The sequence below is a fragment of the Apodemus sylvaticus genome, chromosome 15 (genome assembly GCF_947179515.1).
Source record: "Apodemus sylvaticus chromosome 15, mApoSyl1.1, whole genome shotgun sequence".
Classification (NCBI taxonomy): domain Eukaryota; kingdom Metazoa; phylum Chordata; class Mammalia; order Rodentia; family Muridae; genus Apodemus; species Apodemus sylvaticus.
The window spans coordinates 80790930-80810537 of NC_067486.1; the positions used below are offsets into that span (position 1 = coordinate 80790930).

Consider the following 19608-nt stretch of genomic DNA (forward strand, 5'->3'; position numbering starts at 1 on the left):
CATACTGTTTATGTCTTTAGTTTATCTTGGTTACTAATTGAAGGAAATACCATTTGAAGCCAAAATACCCAGAGGGAAATGCAAGATGCAGCTGTGGTATTTCTTTTGGACATTTACCAGCAGAAGTAATAAAAAGGCTTTTTCTCTTACTTTACCAAGAAGGACAGCCATTTTGTGACGCCATCTGCCTTTATTTAGAGAAGCAACTCTGATCCAGATATTTAACTGTGAGTTATAAATCCAGACATCACGGCTGTTGATTCTTCCACCTTCAAATGTAAAACAATGCACATGTGGTAATGCCATTTACATACAACCCGAGGGCTATGCAACTAACTAACACAGGCAATGAAGCAGAATATTTACCTGTTCAATTCAAGAAGTTCGTTCAGCATTTGCTCAACAAATAGAGGAGGAACATTCTACAGCTTAATAGAAATAATTACACAGAGCAGATTTATATTCTGCCAACTCCTGAGAAATAATGACTGCAAGGTCCAAAATAATAAAATATAGAAAATGGGTTTTACAAACCAGGCATCCCAGATAAGTACAAATAGGGTAATTCTAAAGATGTTGTAAAAACCTCAGGAAATCAGGTGTATGTCCAAGAGTCATAAACTGGGTAGCGACATAGCAATCTGAAATAACCTCTGTCAATCAACAGGCTTCAAAGCATAGACACTGGCTATACTTTTTCAAAAACTGTCATTCTGTTTGACTTTTAGGACTACCTCATGTATAATAAATCTGCTCAAGTTAATAATTTTTATAGATAAATTCTAATTGATAAACTTAGGGATAGAATTTCAGAAAACAAGCAATTTAAACATGTTTGATTGTATGAATACTTCTAACTTTACAGTTTACAGTGATTCTTTAAAAAAAAAACCAGATAAACCATAACTTTAACTTTAAGCCTGAGAGGTGGCTCAGCGATTAGAGCAGTTGCTGCTCGTCCGGTCCAGAGGACCTGAGTGTGCCCAGCACCACACAGCAGCTAACAACTGCCTACACCTCCAACTCCAGCACATCTGATGATCTCTTTTGGCCTCTGCAGGCACTTCTATGTTCTCCTGTGCACACACATATATGAACACACACACACACACACACACACACACACACACAGTTAAAATATATACACTTTACATGTACACAAAAGCATTTAAAATATTATGACCAAAACCATTTTTTGGGGTAGAACTTTTATAAGTATTCTTGCTTTCAAGGGCAAAAGGTCTTTTCAGTTTTGTTGTATAAACTTGTTTACTTGAAATATTATTTTATACTTAGTAAGTCATTATTATTTAAAAACAGTCAATCTGATTCCCAATCAAAAGTCACAGCTACTGTAATAATTGTGTATTTACCTGAAACAAGAATATCATTCCTCAGAGCACAGACTGCATACTCGGATTTGGTAAATTCTGGAAGCTTGGCCAAGGACTTCCATTCCCCTGTTACTGGATCATAGCACTCAGTGTATGGAAGATTAAATCCTCCGACTCGTTCACAGCCTCCAACCACAACTATCACCTCTGAGTAGCCAGTAGACCTAAAATAATTATTGTTAAGAATGCACAAATAATAGTTAAGTGATATTAAAATATAATCAAGACTGTTCAGAGCCCTAGCCCATGCCAGGCAGTTAAGTTTGTCCTTGCAGCTATGTTGGGCAGTACAGGCTGCCAGAGATTTACTTGAGATGATTCATTAGTGGTAGCATCAGACCACAGAAAGTATCTACAAGGACTTTTCTTTTAAAGTGTTTTTAGGTTTACATGTTTAGTGTTTTGCCTGCATGTATGTATGTGCACCATGCATGAGCTTGGTTCCTATGGAGGTCAAAGAATGGAACTGGATACTGGATACCCTGGAACTGGAGTTAGGGATGGCTGAGTCACCATGTGGATGCTGGGATCCAATCCCTGGTCCTTTGCAAGAGTATCAAGTGCTCTTAACCAGTGAGCCTGCCCCTACTATTAAACTTTTTTTTTCTTCTTCTTCTTTAAAAAGACACAGCCTTAATATATAGTCCATCCAGGCTGTTTTAAACCTCATGATTCTCCTGTCTCAGCCTGAGAATACACGTGAGTGACAGAAGTAATTACAGCCACCAAACCTGGCTTTTCTGGTTGGCTGGTTGGTTGATTTCGATACAGGGTCTCTCTGTAGCTCTGGCTAGCTGGGAACTCACTATGTAGACAAGACTGTCCTGGAACAGAGATTCACTAGTTTTTGCCTCCTGAATGCTGAGATTAAAGGCAAGGAATAATAACACTCTGGCTTTTATAGGTTTTGACTTTTTAAGCCTTCTGTTTTGGCATAGTACTGAAACATGGTCATTGGGCTTTCAAGGCAAGAACTCCACCACTTTTCATTATTGCTAAAAATAAATCCAATGTCTATGTATTTAAGAGTATTTCTTCAGAAATAAGTTATTTTATTTGCAAGGTCCTTATGCTGTCCAGCTAGGGATATATGAAATCAAAGAAAATTCAAAAGCATCTGTAGGTCCAACTGTTGCAGCATGCATGCATCGTTAAAAATGGAGACTATGAGATTTTAACCCTTAAAGAGAGAGAAGAGCTCTCCATCTGTAAGATGTAACACTCTCAATCGATTGCATTAGCTAAAGACCGGATTGGTCAGCCCTAGAAGAAATACAGAAATGAACGAAGGAGTAAAAGAAAAGGATAAATCATAATCACAGGAGTGAATATTTGCTGTAGCCACTCAACTTATTATCTTAGCAGCATTTACTTGAACATTACAAATTCTTTGGTAGGATAAATTTTAATGTTGGGCAAATTTCTCAAGTTGCCATTAGCTGAAAGTTCTAAGGTTCTCCAGTAGACTTGATTATAACAACATGCTGAGCACAGCTCTAACATATTTAACCTGCTAGTTGGTTCTCCTCCTTTCTCTTTTCTTTTTATGTGGTACTGGTTTTGAAGCCAGGGCCTATGTATGCTAGGCAAGCTTTTGGCCACCAACCTAAATTCTCAATCTCACTAGGTTTTTTTGTTTTGTTTTGTATTTTGACAGGGTCTCATTATTGTTGCTTAGACTAGCTGTGAGTCCTTGACATTGTAACCCTCTGGTCTCAGTCACCACAGCAGAATAGACTTACACAGACTAGAAGAGAAGCAAGTTAATTGGTTTCTCATAGTCAACATTAGATCCACCCCTACAGACAATCTGATCTTCTTATTTTCTAAACTTGGCAAGGACACAGGAGTCTGTGTGCCAGGGCTTTCCACTGGGAACTACCCCAGGCAGGCAGCTTTTATAAGGGAAACAAATGTAGCGACCAAGACTCACAATGTTTACCTTTTAAAAGTAGCAATTATCTAAAAATTACTATAGGGAACTAATAGCAGAAATGCTTAAATACTGAGACACAATGATGTACATGTGACTTAAATTTGCATGGCATGGTAATGATTACTAGATGTCACAACATAGAAACATGTTCACTACAAAAATGATGATCATGTAAATGGATGGTAAATTCATAGAAAAAGACATCTGGGTATGGTGTCACATACTTCTAATCCCTAACACTCAGGAGGCAGAGGCAGGAGGCTGGTAAGGAGGTAGGGCTACACAGTGAGGCTCTGTTTCAAAAAAAAAAAAAAAAAAGCCATGGATGTGAGGTCCACCTGCCTTCTAAATATTTGTGCTGATACCCAAAGTGCTGCCTGCCCTCAGTCTTGATGAAGGGAGCATTTTGTAGTAGGCAGTGGGTTAAAGTGCTGGGAACACGTGACTGGTTAAGTGGAGTTCCCTGAATGAGACAACCACCACCACACCCTTCCAAGGCTCAGAGAACTCTACTAAGAGTTAGAGAATGGAGAGAGGGCGATGCAGCTCTATTTTCTGGACACACCATGGTTGTAGCAATAAGAACCACACAGGTTATCTGTACAAGACTGGATCTTTCAACTTTTCACCATGGATGGAGGAGGGGCCGTAAGGCTCTCTCCTTCCCTGAAGTGCTATTGGCATTAATGATGGTCAGGGGAGAGAAAGTAATGTTCTTCAGTAGTAGAGTCTTGGGTAAGCTGCCCAAGTATCAGGTAATACTCTCTCACACATGCTTTGAACACACACAAACATGAAAGTAGAGGGGCTAGTGGGTAGTTGAGGGGGGGTGGTCAGCAGAAATGGGAGAGGATAAGGGCAGGAGACGGGGTAGTGAATCATAATATATAATATATATTTACACATATGAAATTGTCAACACAGTAATAAAACCCACCAAGACAACAGAACTAGGGAAATAATTTAGTTGCAAAATAAGCCCTGAGTTCTATCTCTAGTACCAAAACAAAAGAAAAATATCACATCTTATAGCAGTCATGAATTCTTCATGCTCACAGATAAGCATTAGAGAAACAAATGCTACAAAGGCAGGTTTTTTGTTTTGTTATTAAAGCAGAAGGGATGTGCATACCTGCTTTCTACCCAGAAGGCTGGAGTGGATATTGTTATAACCTGGTGATCTTTTACCTATAGAGCCAGGCATCACCAGAATCGTCCAGACTCCTGAGCACTGTTTCTTAATCAACAGAACCCATTCCTATGACAGAGGTTCTATGGACTTGCGAAAGAGTTTACTACTATGCTTATACAAACCCTTACTCCCTAGTCCCTTGTCATGAACACTGATTCTCAGTGAATAGAATGCATCCTTATGGAAAAGGTCACAAGTAGTTTGCAAAGAGTTTTGATATAATTATACCTTAAGCTTTGTTGAGATAATTGTCACATGGGAACTTTCTTCCTAACTTGTGCTGATCTTAAATATATCAAAACTCAAGACTGAGATCACAACTCCTTGAACCAGCCCAGCCCAGGTAGCTAAGTCCTTCTTGTCTCCTGCAATTGTTTCTCTGCTGGCACTAGAGCTTGCAGGGCCCCCACAACATCTTGCTTTTAATGCTCACTACTGTTGTTTGATCAGCCTAACACAGGGTAAGGTTTTCAGTTAAAAGCTTTTTGCTTAGCTATTCTACTCTCATGTGGCCATAAAGTTGTCCTAAAGTTGTCTGGCTGGAGTAGAGATTCATTTTGAGTGTCGGAATAGTAATATACAAATGCAAATCTATGAGTAGCCATGTTCACAAAAAGCCCACTCATGCTAGTCAAAGGACAGAAACAAAATTCTCATTAAATGACGAGCAGTAAAGACAATGCTTGGTGCTTCAGAGCACAAACTGGTCTTGCAGAGGTCAGTTCCCAGCACCTCTGTCAGGCTACTCAAGAGTCTGTAACTCCATCTCAAGGAAGTAGCCCTTTTGGCCTATCTGTGGATACTACACACACACACACACACACACACACACACACACACTTGAGAACAACTTAGGAAGCTTTTCTAATAACACAAAAAGGAAAGATCTGAATGTTGTCATAGAGAACACAGTTACACACAGTTAAACAGTTCTCCAGCTTGGTAGTAGATAGTAGCATGGGTGAGGCCTTCTGTTAAACCTCCAGTACTGGCAACAAAAAAGGAAACCAGGTAAGGAATTGTAAGTGGAGCTGGGTACCATCTGAACAGAAAGGCAGGAGATGTGGCTACGTGCACATTCCTATACAAAGAATATTTCTAAGGTGTTAAAAACTGGAAACAAGGTATCATCTGAGAAGAAGCACCAAGGACTGCCTAAGGGTCAGGTGGAAGGAAGGTACAGAAAGAGCTTCCTGGAGTGCAGGGAGTTGTAGTTCTTGGAAAATAACAATGCCTCCTGGGAAAGTCTAGGACCTACAGGCTTTTCCTTATAAATCCCTGCAACACACGGCTTGGGGACATTCTCAGCTGGGAAATTCCAGAGACTGGTCCTGAGCAAAGTTCATCCCTTGGTCAGCATTTAATATTTAATAAAGCTTGCTTTAAGTTTGGCTCAAAATAGTGGCGCTGGTTTTATCTCGGATTATCAGAAAACTCTCAATGAATACTTTGTAATGTGCCTGACTTCAAAGAATTTAAACATGTAATAATGGTGACTTGTACAGTTCAGCCACATGGGAGAGTATCTTAGTTAAGACGCACTGGAACAGGTGTATACATGGGCACTTACATACATGAAGGCAAAACATTCATTCACATAAATTAAAAAATCAGCTCTGAGAACTCGCTGCTCTTTCAGAAGACGGAGGTTTGCCCCTCAGGGTGATCTGGTTTCAGCATCACATGGCGGCTCACACTGCTCATTACTCTAGTTCCCAGTGGGATGTGATGGCCTCATCAGGGCACTGAGGGAGCTGCATCACATGGTGTACAGACACACACCGCAGGCAAACCACCCATATAAAAAGATAAATCCACACACACAGTAGCTGTCACGAAGGTGTTTTCATCACGCTTCTTCTTCCCTCTGTTGGGTCCTCCAATCTCTCCTCCTCTCCACCCAGAAGCCCCTCCCACTTCCGCACTTACTGCTCACCCCTGCCCCCACCCCACGGAAACCCCTTCTCTCTCATGGTTCCCATTTGACTTTCACCACCATACTGTACTTACTTCCACAAGAATAAACACACGCACATATTAGAAGTCGGGATTCACGTATGTAATTAACTGCTGGGTCTGAACTCAAGGGTCTAACTTACAAACTCTTAGCTCTTCCTACTCTTCAAACCCTCACCCCCAATAAGAACAATCTGCCACATATGGCCATTACGTCAGCAGAGACTTGGCTGGTTCATTCAATGTTACCCGTGCTGCTACTTGGGAACCTCATTTTGTAGGCAGCCCAATGCTGCCAAAATAAAGATTCATGCAGTCATTACAGCAGGGACAATCTCAATGGAAGCATGATGCAAAACCTCAGATCCAAACTCCTAAACAACCAGTAGTTTAAAAGTCTAGTATCCTAGACTAGGGCTGGATGGGGTGCTAGCAGACAGGAGGCAGAAGCAGGCAGCTCCCTGAGTTTCAGGCCAGCCTGTTGAGTTCCAGAACAGACAGGGCTGTGTAGAGAGAGGGGTGGGGTGGGGGCGGGGGTGGAAGTAGGAAGTTGGCATTCGGTATTCAGGATTTCAGGACGGAATGAAAAACACATAAATGAGGATTTGGGCTGGGGAGATGGCTCAGTAGGTGAAGCGCTTGCCATATATAGCCTGACAACCTGAGTTTGAACCCTGGGATTTCCATAAATGTGGAAGGAGAACTAACTTCATAGAAGTGTTCTCTGGCCTCCAGATCTGTGCCAGTATTCTCCCACATACTGTACATGCACACAATAAAACTTTAAAAAGAAATCAAAGCATAGAAGTTTTAGCACATGCCTGTAATCCCAGTACTCAGGAGTCAGAGACAGGTTTATCTCTGAGACTGAGGCCAGCCTGGTCTACAGAAGTTCTAGGATAGCCAGAGCTACACAGAGAAACCTGTCTCAAAAGGAAAAAAAAAAAAAAAAAAAAAAGAAATCATAGTGAAATGCAATGGAAGTCTGAATTAGACTACCAAAAAATGGTCAGGAATGTGATACGTCAGGACCACCAGACTTATGAACTGAGAAAGGTTTAGCAGAGGCCCATCCCCCCTAACTTTTCTTCAGATGAAAAGCTCTGAAGTGTAACACTTAGCATGTAAAGATGTCACTTATTTACGAGATGAAACTTGAACTATTCAAGATGATTGTTTACAGGGTCCAAAGGTACCCTCATATAGGCTATAATAGTACATACCTACAATCTTGTTACCTGGGTAACAGAAACAGGAGAAACAGGAGTTTAAGCCAGTTCTGGTAGTATAGAAAGTTTACAATCATATAGTCTACACAGCACTGTGTTTCAAAAAAACAAACAAACAAAAGAGCTAGAGGAAAAAATTATCTCAAGGGCTATCAACTAGGCTCAGAGAATGCAAGTGCCTGCCACAAAACTTGATGGCAAGTCTGGCCCTGGCTTACTCATGTTGGAAGGAGAGGCTACCCGTCTCTGACCGCCATACTCATGCCGTGGCTTGAAGGGCCTATGCACACAAAAGTTAAACACAGGCAGCATCAATGACAGAACCATTAAAATTATTTCAAGCCCAAACTTGTGCAATTTCTTTTTTCCCCCTCTTTGTCTCACACAGGCCTCGCTATGTAACCCTGTCCCCTGGACTCACACAGGTCAGGCTGCTCTCAAAACTCAGAGCAGCATTGCTGCTCAGCCATCAGAGACCAGGATTACACGTAGGTGTCCTTAGACAAGTGTTAATGTGTCCCACATGAATATTAAACTCGCCTCCTGGAGGGGCAGGAGAAGCAGCTCCGAGCTGGAGTACCTGCCTAGCACACACAGGTCCTGAGTCAATGTCTAGAAAAGTTAAAAACAAACCTGCACATCTCGGGAACACGTTTCCTATCTGTGTTGACTACTTAGGGAAGAGCGGTAGGGGAGAAAGGACACTAGGAATGCTAAGGGCACTGAATAGAAACAACAGACACAGATAGATGGTCGGTGGCCCAAGTCGATCTGATCCCAGTACTGAGTAACCCTGAGCTGGCAGAGCAGGGCTGGAAGTTCAAGGTCATCCTGGCCACGTCAGAGGGTTGGAGCCAGACTGGGATATAGGAGATCTTGTCTCAAAAACGATCAAAATCAGAGTCTCATTTTTATGAAATATCTCTGAAATACTCATAGTCAAAAATTATTATGGAGGCAGTACATGTATTAGCAGAAGCCAAACTGTCACTGGCTAAACAAGTTATTTCTCTGAACCTGAGTTTGCTGGTCTGTGAAATGTGTTTAATAGTACTGAAATTTAAACAAATTAGTACGGGTTATAGTACAAAGAATAGTTCTGGGACTGAGTTTCCTATCATCATCATCATCATCATCATCATGATGAAAGGATAGCTGGAAAGATGGTACTATGGACAAGGTCCTTTTAATTAGCAATGTAATATGCATATCACTTAGAATGAATTCTAGCCCCAAATATTTAACTAATGTCCATCAGGCAGAAGTTTGTAGAGTCAGCTTTCACTTTTTAAGAAATACATATAGCCGAATACATATAAACCCGCAGCTCAAAGAACTGAGGTGAGCCATTATTTTAAGCAATTTTTATATCAAATCAGAAACATAAAAAAGCAGTTATTTGGAATAAAAGAGACGTCTTAGAAACAACGAAATATGAGAGATTCTGGATCGAGATATATTAAAGGACAATTTAGAAATATTTAACCAAGGCTCCCTGGTAGAGTACTCCCCTAGCACACAGAAGGCCATGAACCCAATCCCCAGCACCAGAACCAATACAACATAACATCCTGAAGAGAAATCAAGCTGGCTCCAGACTAAAAGGAGACTAACAAATAAAACAAGGTAAGCGACGACCTGATTAGAGGAGTTTCAGCTATGGCTGAAGACAGAAGCTGAGTCAGAGGAGGGGTGTGGAGTTAAGTAGTAGAGAATGTTTAAGTTTGGAATTTCTCAGAAAGATAAAAATCTATACAAAACAATATAATATTCAGATAGTTCCTAGTTGTTAATATAATAACACAGAATAAGCAAAGTGCTAAATGGTAGAAGGACAAGAGATTGACAGCTGACTTGTAAGTGAAGGATCCCCTCTAGAACGTCAGCTAATGACCATGCAAGAGAAGCACCTACAACTGCATATACAACAGCCCCAAGTTTAACAAAATTCTGCCTTGGCTCTTCATGCTAGTTTCCTAATGGGGTACTACTGCAACCTGACATACACTTGTCACTGTGAGAAATGGATTGGTTCCCTTGAAAGTTGGATGTAGAACAGGGCTGGGAAGATGGCTCACTGGATAAGGGCATGAGGACACAAGTAAGGATCTGAGTTTTGGTCCCCAGCACTCATGTTTAACAAAAGGCATGGCTGCACTGGCCTGTCACTTCAGCAGTGTGAGACAGAGATGGGTGAATCTCAAGAATCAGCTGGCCAAGCGCCAGCCTAGGTGAGAGAAGACTGTACACTTGCAGGTCCACAGCAGAGGGTGACAGGACACCTGGTGTTCTGCTCTGGCCCACATAGTATGACAAGTGCCTGTACACTTGTCCCCCCCCCCCCACCCCAAATATGGATGTAAACATCTATTTTTGAAGCTGCGTGTAGAAGCATACATTTGCAACTCCAGCGTGCTGGAGACTGACGCAGGAGTTTTGCAAGTCTGAGGTCTGCATAGGCTACAGAGCAAGTTCAAGATGAATCTGGCCAATCATCTCTTCAAATGAGTGGTGGCACCCTGAAAGCTGTCACAGGTTATTTAGTTCATCATCTCTGCAAGTAATATTAACAGTAACAGACTGTCCCTGCTGTAATGACTGCATGAATCTTTATTTTGGCAGCATTGGGCTGCCTACAAAATGAGGTTCCCAAGTAGCAGCACGGGTAACACTGAATGAACCAGCCAAGTCTTTGCTGATGTAATGGCCATATGTGGCAGATTGTTCATATTGGGGGTAAGGGTTTGAAGAGTAGGAAGAGCTAAGAGTTTGTAAGTTAGACCCTTGAGTTCAGACCCAGCAGTTAATTACATATGTGAATCCCGACTTCTAACATGTGCGTGTGTTCATTCTTGTGGAAGTAAGTACAGTATGGTGGTGAAAGTCAAATGGGAACCATGAGAGAGAAGGGGTTTCCGTGGGGGGGGGGGGTGAGGGGCGAATAGTAAGTGCGGAAAGTGGGAGGGGCTTCTGGGTGGAGAGGAGGAGAGGTTGGAGGACCCAACAGAGGGAAGAAGAAACGTGCTGAAAATACCTTTGTGACAGCTACTGTGTGTGTGGATTTACCTTTTTATATGGGTGGTTTGCCTGCAGTGTATGTCTGTACACCACGTGATCCAGCTCCCTCAGAGGCCTGATGAGGCCATCACATGCCCTTGGATGGGGTAATGGGCATTTTACCAAAACCTGTAACCTTTGCCCCCACTGTAGTATTACTCCCTGTATTCTAGTATTAATTGGCCCCACTTAATTATATAACATTCTATCTGTCACAAGAATTATAAGCTTGGAAAAATGAGTGACTTCCCTTTTGGAAGAATATTCTATGAGTAGAAAGTTCTAGAAGAGCTGATGATTACGTTGTCCTGAGGCTGTTCAGTTTTCTGGGTAAGTTGCCACCATACAAGCTTGGGGACTCCTGTATCCCCAGAACTCATGTAAAGGTGGGAGTAGGAAGCCGACTCCACAGGGTTGTTTTTAGACTTCCACACACGTGCTGCGGAGTGGGCGCTATACAGATAACCCCCCCCCAAATAAATCTATGCCTTCCATTATTAAGACATATATATATATTTATATAAAATTTAAAATGTATAAAATACCAACAATTACAGTTCTCTCCAAACATAAGCTTAACTATTCTTTAACATGGATGTAATTTTCAAATTCAGACAAAAGGACCTGAGTGGGGCATGGTCACATGTCAGTAATGCTAGTGCGTGGGAGGCAGAAGCAGGAGGACCAGGAATTCAATGCCAGGCTACATAGATTTTCAAGGCCAGTCTAGGCTACCTAATATACACACTCAAAAATAAACATTAAAAAAGTCATTGAAAGTTGACACTGACATTAAGTAAGATTTACATAGTAGCCGAAGATAATCTTTAACTCTCATCCACCTGTCTCTGTGCGCTAAGATTACAGGGATTGCTACCACACCCAGTTTATGTAGGTTAAGTCCTCTACAAACTAAGCTACACCCCTAAACCACCAAATAAGCCTTCAATTGCGTATGTCTCATATAAACTATACATTCAAATGAGTACACTGAGATTGAGCTCAGGAGTTTAAAACATATAGTTAAAACAACAGCTGTTATTAGCTGTATTTGTAAAGCACCTTCTCACCTGCGTGGTCTAGTCCTTGGGGACATCATTTCATTGCCAAGGATGTGGGTACCGTCTTGCTTCGTGTAGCAACTGATAACACTCGGGGGAATTCTGGATCAGCTGGTCCACCTCAACTGTCTGAACAAAGTAGTTGGGATGCAAGAGTGGAAGCCTGACGTGTGTCAGGAGCTCATGTAGCAGTGGTCTTCGCAGATCAACCGCTCGGTAGACCCAGCGCATGACGGCTTCAAAAACCATCTCTTCTTTACCAATAACAAGTTCATCACTACAGATATAATCAATAAGTTCATCTTTGTCAAGCTCGAGAAATTCCTCATGCTGGGACACATCCTCAAAAGTCTGTAATGCAAAGGTCTTGCATTTTGTGAAGAGGGTTTTGAGTGAGTGGGTGTCGGCAAAGCGCTGGATTCCTAAGCAATTGCAAGGATCAAGCTGTTCCTCTAAGAACTTGGCACAAGCATCACGGAGAACACTAATCTGAAAGAGGCTGGAGGTTTCGAAGAGATACTGGACATTCTCGGTTGTGATCTTCACCTTCCCAGTGTACACATACTGCAAAAAACATTCCATAGCTTCAGCTAAAATGCCGTTGATCTCAACCAGCATTTCTCGGCTCTCCCTGTGGTCATTACAGAACATGGCTCTGAAGTAGCTGCTACAGGCTGAGAGGACAGCTCGGTGGCACGGGAATTCTCTCCCTTCCACACAGATAATAACATCTGTGAATAAGCGGCTGTCTCGGAACTCATTAAATATCTGGAGGATGTTTTCAGCATGGGATGATCCTGAAGAGAAGTCAAAATACTCATGACCTGTCAGAGATTTGGGGTCCATTTCAAAAACTTTACGCTTAGTTGCTGGGGAATCACGCACCCCAAGATCCTCTCTGTTTAATCTGCGTCCCAATATTAGTACCATTGTTACATTAGTTGACTATATAATTGCTGAGAAATGGCTCCTAGTGATCTTCTTTATGTAACTAAAAAACAAAATAAAAATATTTAGACAATTTCATTCTTTTGTAAATATAAGTCACATGATTAGTATGTTCTAAATATACACTAGCTCATTTTAATAAAACCTGATAAAAGTTTGCATTTGCAGGATTAGAACATGAGAGTTCCTTTGCAATATCCTAGTGTACCCGCATGTAGTCTTGGAGGCCCGCTGGAATCCATTACATAGCTACGTGACCTTGGACTCTTGAGTGGTCCTCAGCTCAAAGGGTTACACTTTCTCTTCCAGATGCTCAGTTTCTACCCTGTTCTTCATGGCAAAGAGAAAAAAGCACACAGGACTGGATTAAGAAAACTATTGTTTTGGTTTGTTTGAAACAAGGTTCAACCTATATAGAGCCCAGGAGGGTCTGGGACTCCTCCTGCCTCAGCTTCCTGGAAGCTATGATTTATAGGCATACCCCACAGGTATGGCTTATAGCCAGAATCTTAATACAAACAATTATTATCTTAATATAACAGTGCTAGAATTTACCTATCACTGTACTTTTAAAATATGTAAACTGTATGACCAGCCTTATTTTCTACCATTTTCTCAAAGAGCTAATCAGGAATTTATGGAACAATTTATTTACATAGATTTTTCAGTGTATACTCAAAACAGGTTAAAGGCTCTTAACTAAACCTCGGGATATCTTTAAGATAGAATAATTTAGTACAGCTATTAAAAAAGTATATGAACATGAGTGGAGACATAGCTCAGTTGGATACGTGTTTGCGTAGTATGCATGAAGCCTTGGGTTTGGTATCACATAAAGTGGGTTCATGGTATACATTTGTAATCTCATCACTTGGAGGTGGAGGCAGGAAACCCATGAGTTCAAGGTCATGCTTGGTTATGTATTGAGTTCAAGACTAGCCTGGTCTACATAGAGAGCTCTGGAGGGCCAGCCAAGGCTACATAAGTGAGACCCTTTCTTAAAAGAACAAAAAAGAATTGTCTTTAGTAGAGTAACTAAATCCTTTGGTTGCTCACTTGAAGTCTCTTTGAGGGACTGGGACACGTTTCTTAGTCATAGATGGGCGCTGCTGCACTGGCTCAGTGGGAGAGGGTCCTTGTCCACATGCCTGACAACCTGGGTTAGATCCCCAGAACCCATGCAGTAATAGACAGCTAGCTCCTGCAACTCATTTTCTGATATCCAGAAACATTCTGTGGCATACATGTGCCTTTCAACATAATAAACAAATAAATGTGACAATAAAGAGCAGGGCCTAAATTACATGCATATTCAACATCATAACACAGTACTACCTATTTATAATGGAAGTTTGGAGAAAAACTGTATTAGTTAGGGTTACTACCGCTGTGATAAACACCATGGCCAAAAGCAAGTTGAGGAGGAAAAAGTCTCTTTCCACATGAAACTCTCAGGATTATACTCTGCCACCAGGGAAGTCACGGCATGAAGAACTGTCTCCTGGCTTGTGTCCTAAACCATACCAGCTGCTTTCTTATGCAGCTCAGGACCACTCGTCCAGGGATGGTGCTGTCCCCAGGTGGTTTGGGCCCACCTATGTCAATCATCAAAAAAAATCATCCTTCAGACAACTACAAGTAATTCAGTGGGGGCATTTTCTCAATTGAAGTTCCTCTTCCACAAATAACTCTTGCTAGTGTCAAAGTTAAAAACAAACAACAACAAAACCCCCAAGACAGAAAACTAACCAGTACAAAAACAAAAGTAATAAATAAACACCCCTTCCTATTTTCTATCCTTAGGTGAATTAATGTTGTAATCTGCCTTTTTTTTTGGGGGGGGGGGTACAAACTATCTGGCTAATACATCCAGTCTTTAGAAGAGTTGAACAGAGCAAACACTACAAAATGATAACGCATGACAATATGCAGTAGCATAGACAAGATGCCAAATTACATTCCTCTCTAACTTAAATTCTTAGCACTTAAGATTCCTAAAATAACTAAAGAACATAATATTCTTTGATGTCCTCTGAGAATGAGGACAGGGAGGTTCTGGATTAACCAAGCATGGTGGTGCGTGCCTGTAGCATAGTACTCCTGTGGTAGAGGCAGGTGCTGAGTCCTGCATGGCCATGGAAGAGACAGCATAACATGGCCCCTGGAGCAGAGTCAGCAAGACATGAGTCTCCGTGAGCATAAGGCTTGTTTGTATCATCATGTACACATTTTCATGCTCCTCCTTCGGGGAATGCTCTCCTCGTTAAGGTCAATGACTCCATGATAATTAGAAACAGCATGAGTCTTTGAGGCGAGACTGTGTTCCTCATCAAAATGGTGAATGCTGTGACTTTCAGGATAGCCCATAAGGCTGTGGGAAAGAACTCTTGAAAACATGAGTTCAAGAATGTATAATTTCTCAGCTTTGCAAAATATAAGGATGCAGTATGAACTGAGTGAGGGGCTTCATGGGCCTGAAAGAACAAAGGCAGCTACACTAATGAGCAACTCATCATAAAGATGCAAAGGCAGATTCCTGAGTTCAAGGCCAGCCTGGGAAAGATGGAATTTAGGTCCAGGGGTGGTGGGAATGGTAATTGCAGAGCTGGACCCTACTCTGCCAGCTTATTGTCTGTGCTTATAGATGCAGGCAGACCTCTGAATACATTTGTTATGTTAAATGTACTTGCTGTTTTTTTCTAAGAATCAAGGGGCTATGGTCATAAAATGCTGATTCGTGGGATAATCAAACAGGACACTGGGTAAATGATTGAATTGGTATGTAAATAATAAAGACCAGACTTTGGTATACAAGAGATGAGCTGTCTGTAGAGCCAGTTCAAGTAGAACACAGAGTTGTCAGGTTGTACCCACGATTGACTTCAAGTTGTTCTTTTGACGCTCCCAAACACCCTTTCTCAGGAATCCCTAACCAAGCTGAGGCTGGTCCTTGGCAGGTGGGAACATCTTAAGTTCAAGGTCATCCTAAGCTTGAGAGCGAGTTCTAAGCTAGCTTGGGATATATGAGGCCCTGTCTCAAAACAAGCATACACACAGAAATGATTATGACACGGAAAGGAATTCATATTTGAATCTTTACTAGACTAGATTCAAATTATGGTTGAATTAGTTAAGAGCCAGTTTTCCAAATCAAGCATCTAGAAAATCAAGGATGTATTCTTTATATCAGCTTACCTAATTCATCATCATCTATCATCATCATCATCATTTCTGTTTTTCAGGCTCAGAAAATTCACATAAACAATTAGGACCTTGATTAGTGATATAACTACTGGTGTTGACAACAAAAGCCTCTTTAAGCTGGGCATAGCAATGTATGCCTACAATCTTAGCCATGATAAGGCAGAGGCAGGAAGATGTTTGCAGGTCTGAGGCCAGCCTGGCTTACAGAGATATACTGTCTAAAAACTCAAAACAAATCAAACCAACCAACCAGCTAACAAAGACAACGAAATTACCTTAAGAAGAAACAACCCTTCACCTACCAGACCTTGCTGGCTCCACACACATTTGCATTTCTTTGATACCTATAGGAAAACATGGGCTTGATTTCTGTAGCTATGGCAAAGTATGGAGTATTAGGTAAATTCTGGGACAGAGATTAATTAAAACTTGTTTTCTTGTTGGGCAGTGATGGCAATCACCTTTAATTCCAGCACTTGGGAGGCAGAGGCAGGTGAATCTCTTGAGTTTGAGGCCAGCCTGGTCTACAGAGCTAGTTCCAAGACAAATGCCTACATGAAAACTTTGTCTCAAAAGAAAGAACCCCTTGCTCTCTCTGAGCTTTCTAAGAACACTCCATTAACCAGCTTTCCACCAAAGAGTCAAATACAAATCCTTAGTACTCTTCACCAGGTAAATGACTTGCAGTCAACTTATAGTACGATGTGCTTCCAAAGTTTAACTTTTAGTCTTCCATATATAATTTACCAGCCATTGTTTTCCCATTTTTACAAATAAAGTTTTACTCATCTATTTTTTTCTTATAAATAAACTAGCAATAACTAAAAATGTCACCACATTTGATGAGTGTTGGGATTACAAGTGTGCCTTGCTGTGCCCAGTCCAATTCTGTCTTAATATAGAACTGGTCACTCACTCTTAGTCACTATTATTCTGGCTAGTGCCAAATGATCCCAGGTTAAAGAAATGAAATGGTTTAAACTAATAACAGTGTTTAAATAGCCAATAAATATAAATATAAATATAAATATAAATATAAATATAAATATAAATATAAATATAAATATATACCTTCTCAGCATTTGTTTGACCAAAGCCCCAGGCAAAATACTTGTGTTATTTAAATTTTCACACCTACAATGGAGAACAGTGACATATATAAGTCAGACGCCATCAGCTCACATACATCAGTAATATGCTGAAAACAGTTCTTAGTAAATTACGTTTTAAAATTTTTTTTATTATATTCAACATAATATATATTTATACCAATCATAAAAATGATGGACATGTTATTAAATGAACATAAAAAGATAAAGTCTTTCTGTAGGTGTTGTTTTTAGTAGGACCTAAAATCTTGGCTCTTACTGTGCAAAGCCAAGTTAAGAACAACGTTTAGACACTGGAGCTCACTGTAATAAGTCTGCACCTTCAATGCCCCTCACATCCCCAAAGGGTTTTACCTCCATAATAACTAAGCTAAGAGTTGACAGTTCTGCTGAGCCAAGGAATGAATTGTAGGCACAATTATTTGGATACAGATGTCCTTCTATTGTCAAAGCATTTGATTTGAGTGATTGTCATCATTCTCAGCCACAGAGAACAGGTTATACTCATTTAATAAATGGTGTGTATTGAGATGGTCTATCCATGAAGTCACTCATCAACTGTTTCAATGAACAATGGTTCTGCTTAGAGGGTGGCACAGACATTAGTTGAGGGTAAGATTCTGGTTCATTGGCTGTGGTAATTTTGAAAAGCATTCATCTCAGAAAAAGAGTAACCTATAAGGTTATTTTACAATAACTATAAATATCAAGCAAAACATTCAGTCTCACTCTTTGTTGTTCTCTTACAAGCCGCCTCCCAAATTAATTGACTATGTTTCTTTAGGCTGTAAGTAATTTTGAAATATGTAGGCTGTTCTGAAAACCATAGTATAGTGTAAAAACATCAAATATACATTCCTACTAATAGAGAGGCTAAGATAGGAGAAGCATGATTTCAAGACCATTATGTGGTACACAGCAAGACACTGTCATGTACAAACAAGCAGAAATTGTTTATGGATTATACAATATTGGACATATTTCTCCAATTACCAAATTAGAGATACCACTGGGTGAGAACCAACAAATTTCTAACTCCTCATATTTTTGAATTTCAATTGATTAGGATATGTTGGTAATATTAATTTTCATATTAAGAGATATTAAGGAAAAGTGTTACTGTTATTTTTGTTGTTAGAGGTGGAATTATGTTTATGTTGGTTTGCTGAAAGATTATTTTCTTGCCTTTTCTAGGGTGTAGTTTCCCTCCTTGTGTTGGTTTTTCCATCTATTATCCTTTGTAGGGCTGCATTTTGAGGAAAGATATTGTGTAAATTTGGTTTTGTCATGGAATATCTTGTTTTCTCCATCTATGGTAATTTAGAGCTTTGCTGGGTATAGCAGCCTGGGCTGGCATTTGTGTTCTCTTAGAGTCTTTATGACATCTGCCCAGGATCTTCTAGCTTTCATAGTCTCTGGTGAGAAGTCTGGTGTAATTCTGATAGGTCTGCCTTTATATGTTACTTGACCTTTTTCCCTTACTGCTTTTAATATTCATTCTTTGTTTAGTACATTTGGTGTTTTGATTATTATGTGATGGGAATTTCTTTCCTGGTCCAGTCTATTTGGAATTATTCTTGTATGTATAGGCTTGTATAGGCTTCTTATATGTTCATGGGCATCTCTTTCTTTAGGTTAGGGAAGTTTTCTTCTATAATTTTGTTGAAGATATTTCCTGGCTCTTTAAGTTGGGAATCTTTACTCTTTTCTATACTTATTATCCTTAGGTTTGGTCTTCTCATTGTGTCCTGGATTTCCTGGATGTTTTGGGTTAGGAGCTTTTCACTTTTTGTGCTTTCTTGAACTTGTTTCATTGTTTTCTGGGGTATTTTCTGCACCTGAGATTCTCTCTTCTATCTCTTGTATTCTGTTGTTGATGGTTGCATCTATGACTCCGGATCTCTTTCCTTGGTGTTCTATCTCCAGGGTTGTCTCACTTTTTCATTTCTTGTTTCTAGTTCCATTTTTAGATCCTGGGTGGTTTTGTTAATTTCCTTCACCTGTTTGATTGTGTTTTCCTATCATTCTTTAAGGGATTTTTGTGTTTCCTCTTTAAGGCTTACCTGTGTTTTCCTGTATTTCTTTTCTTTTGACTTATTTATTTATTATATGTAAGTACACTGTAGCTGTCTTCAGACACCCCAGAAGAGGGTATCAGATCTCATTAAGGATGGTTGTGAGCCACCATGTGGTTGCTGGAATTTGAACTCAGGACCTTTGGAAGAGCAGTCAGTACTCTTAACCGCTGAGCCATCTCTGTAGACCAGGCTGGCCTCAGAAATCCGCCTGCTTCTGCCTCCCAAGTGCTGGGATTAAAGGCGTGTGCCACCACCACCCAGCTCTGTATTTCTCTAAGGGAGTTATTTATGTCCTTCTTAAAGTCCTCTATCACCATGATGAGAAGTAATTTCAGATCTGAATCTTGCTTTGCCTGTGTAATGGTGTATACAGGACTTGCTTTGATGAAAGAATCAGGTTCTGATGATGCCAAGTAACTTTGGTTTCTGTTGCTTATGCTCTTA

At 40.5% G+C, this 19608-nt stretch overlaps 1 protein-coding gene across 1 annotated transcript in view; it reads right to left on the reverse strand.

Annotated features, from left to right (window-relative positions):
• Klhl24 (kelch like family member 24) overlaps nucleotides 1-19608 on the reverse strand; it is a 35656-nt gene that overhangs the window by 10849 nt on the left and 5199 nt on the right. The window contains 5 exon segments of the mRNA XM_052157807.1: nucleotides 151-269; nucleotides 1374-1558; nucleotides 11835-11881; nucleotides 11883-12816; nucleotides 17049-17111. Of these exon segments, the coding sequence (XP_052013767.1) occupies nucleotides 151-269; nucleotides 1374-1558; nucleotides 11835-11881; nucleotides 11883-12755 (1224 nt within the window). The 5' untranslated portion in view covers nucleotides 12756-12816; nucleotides 17049-17111.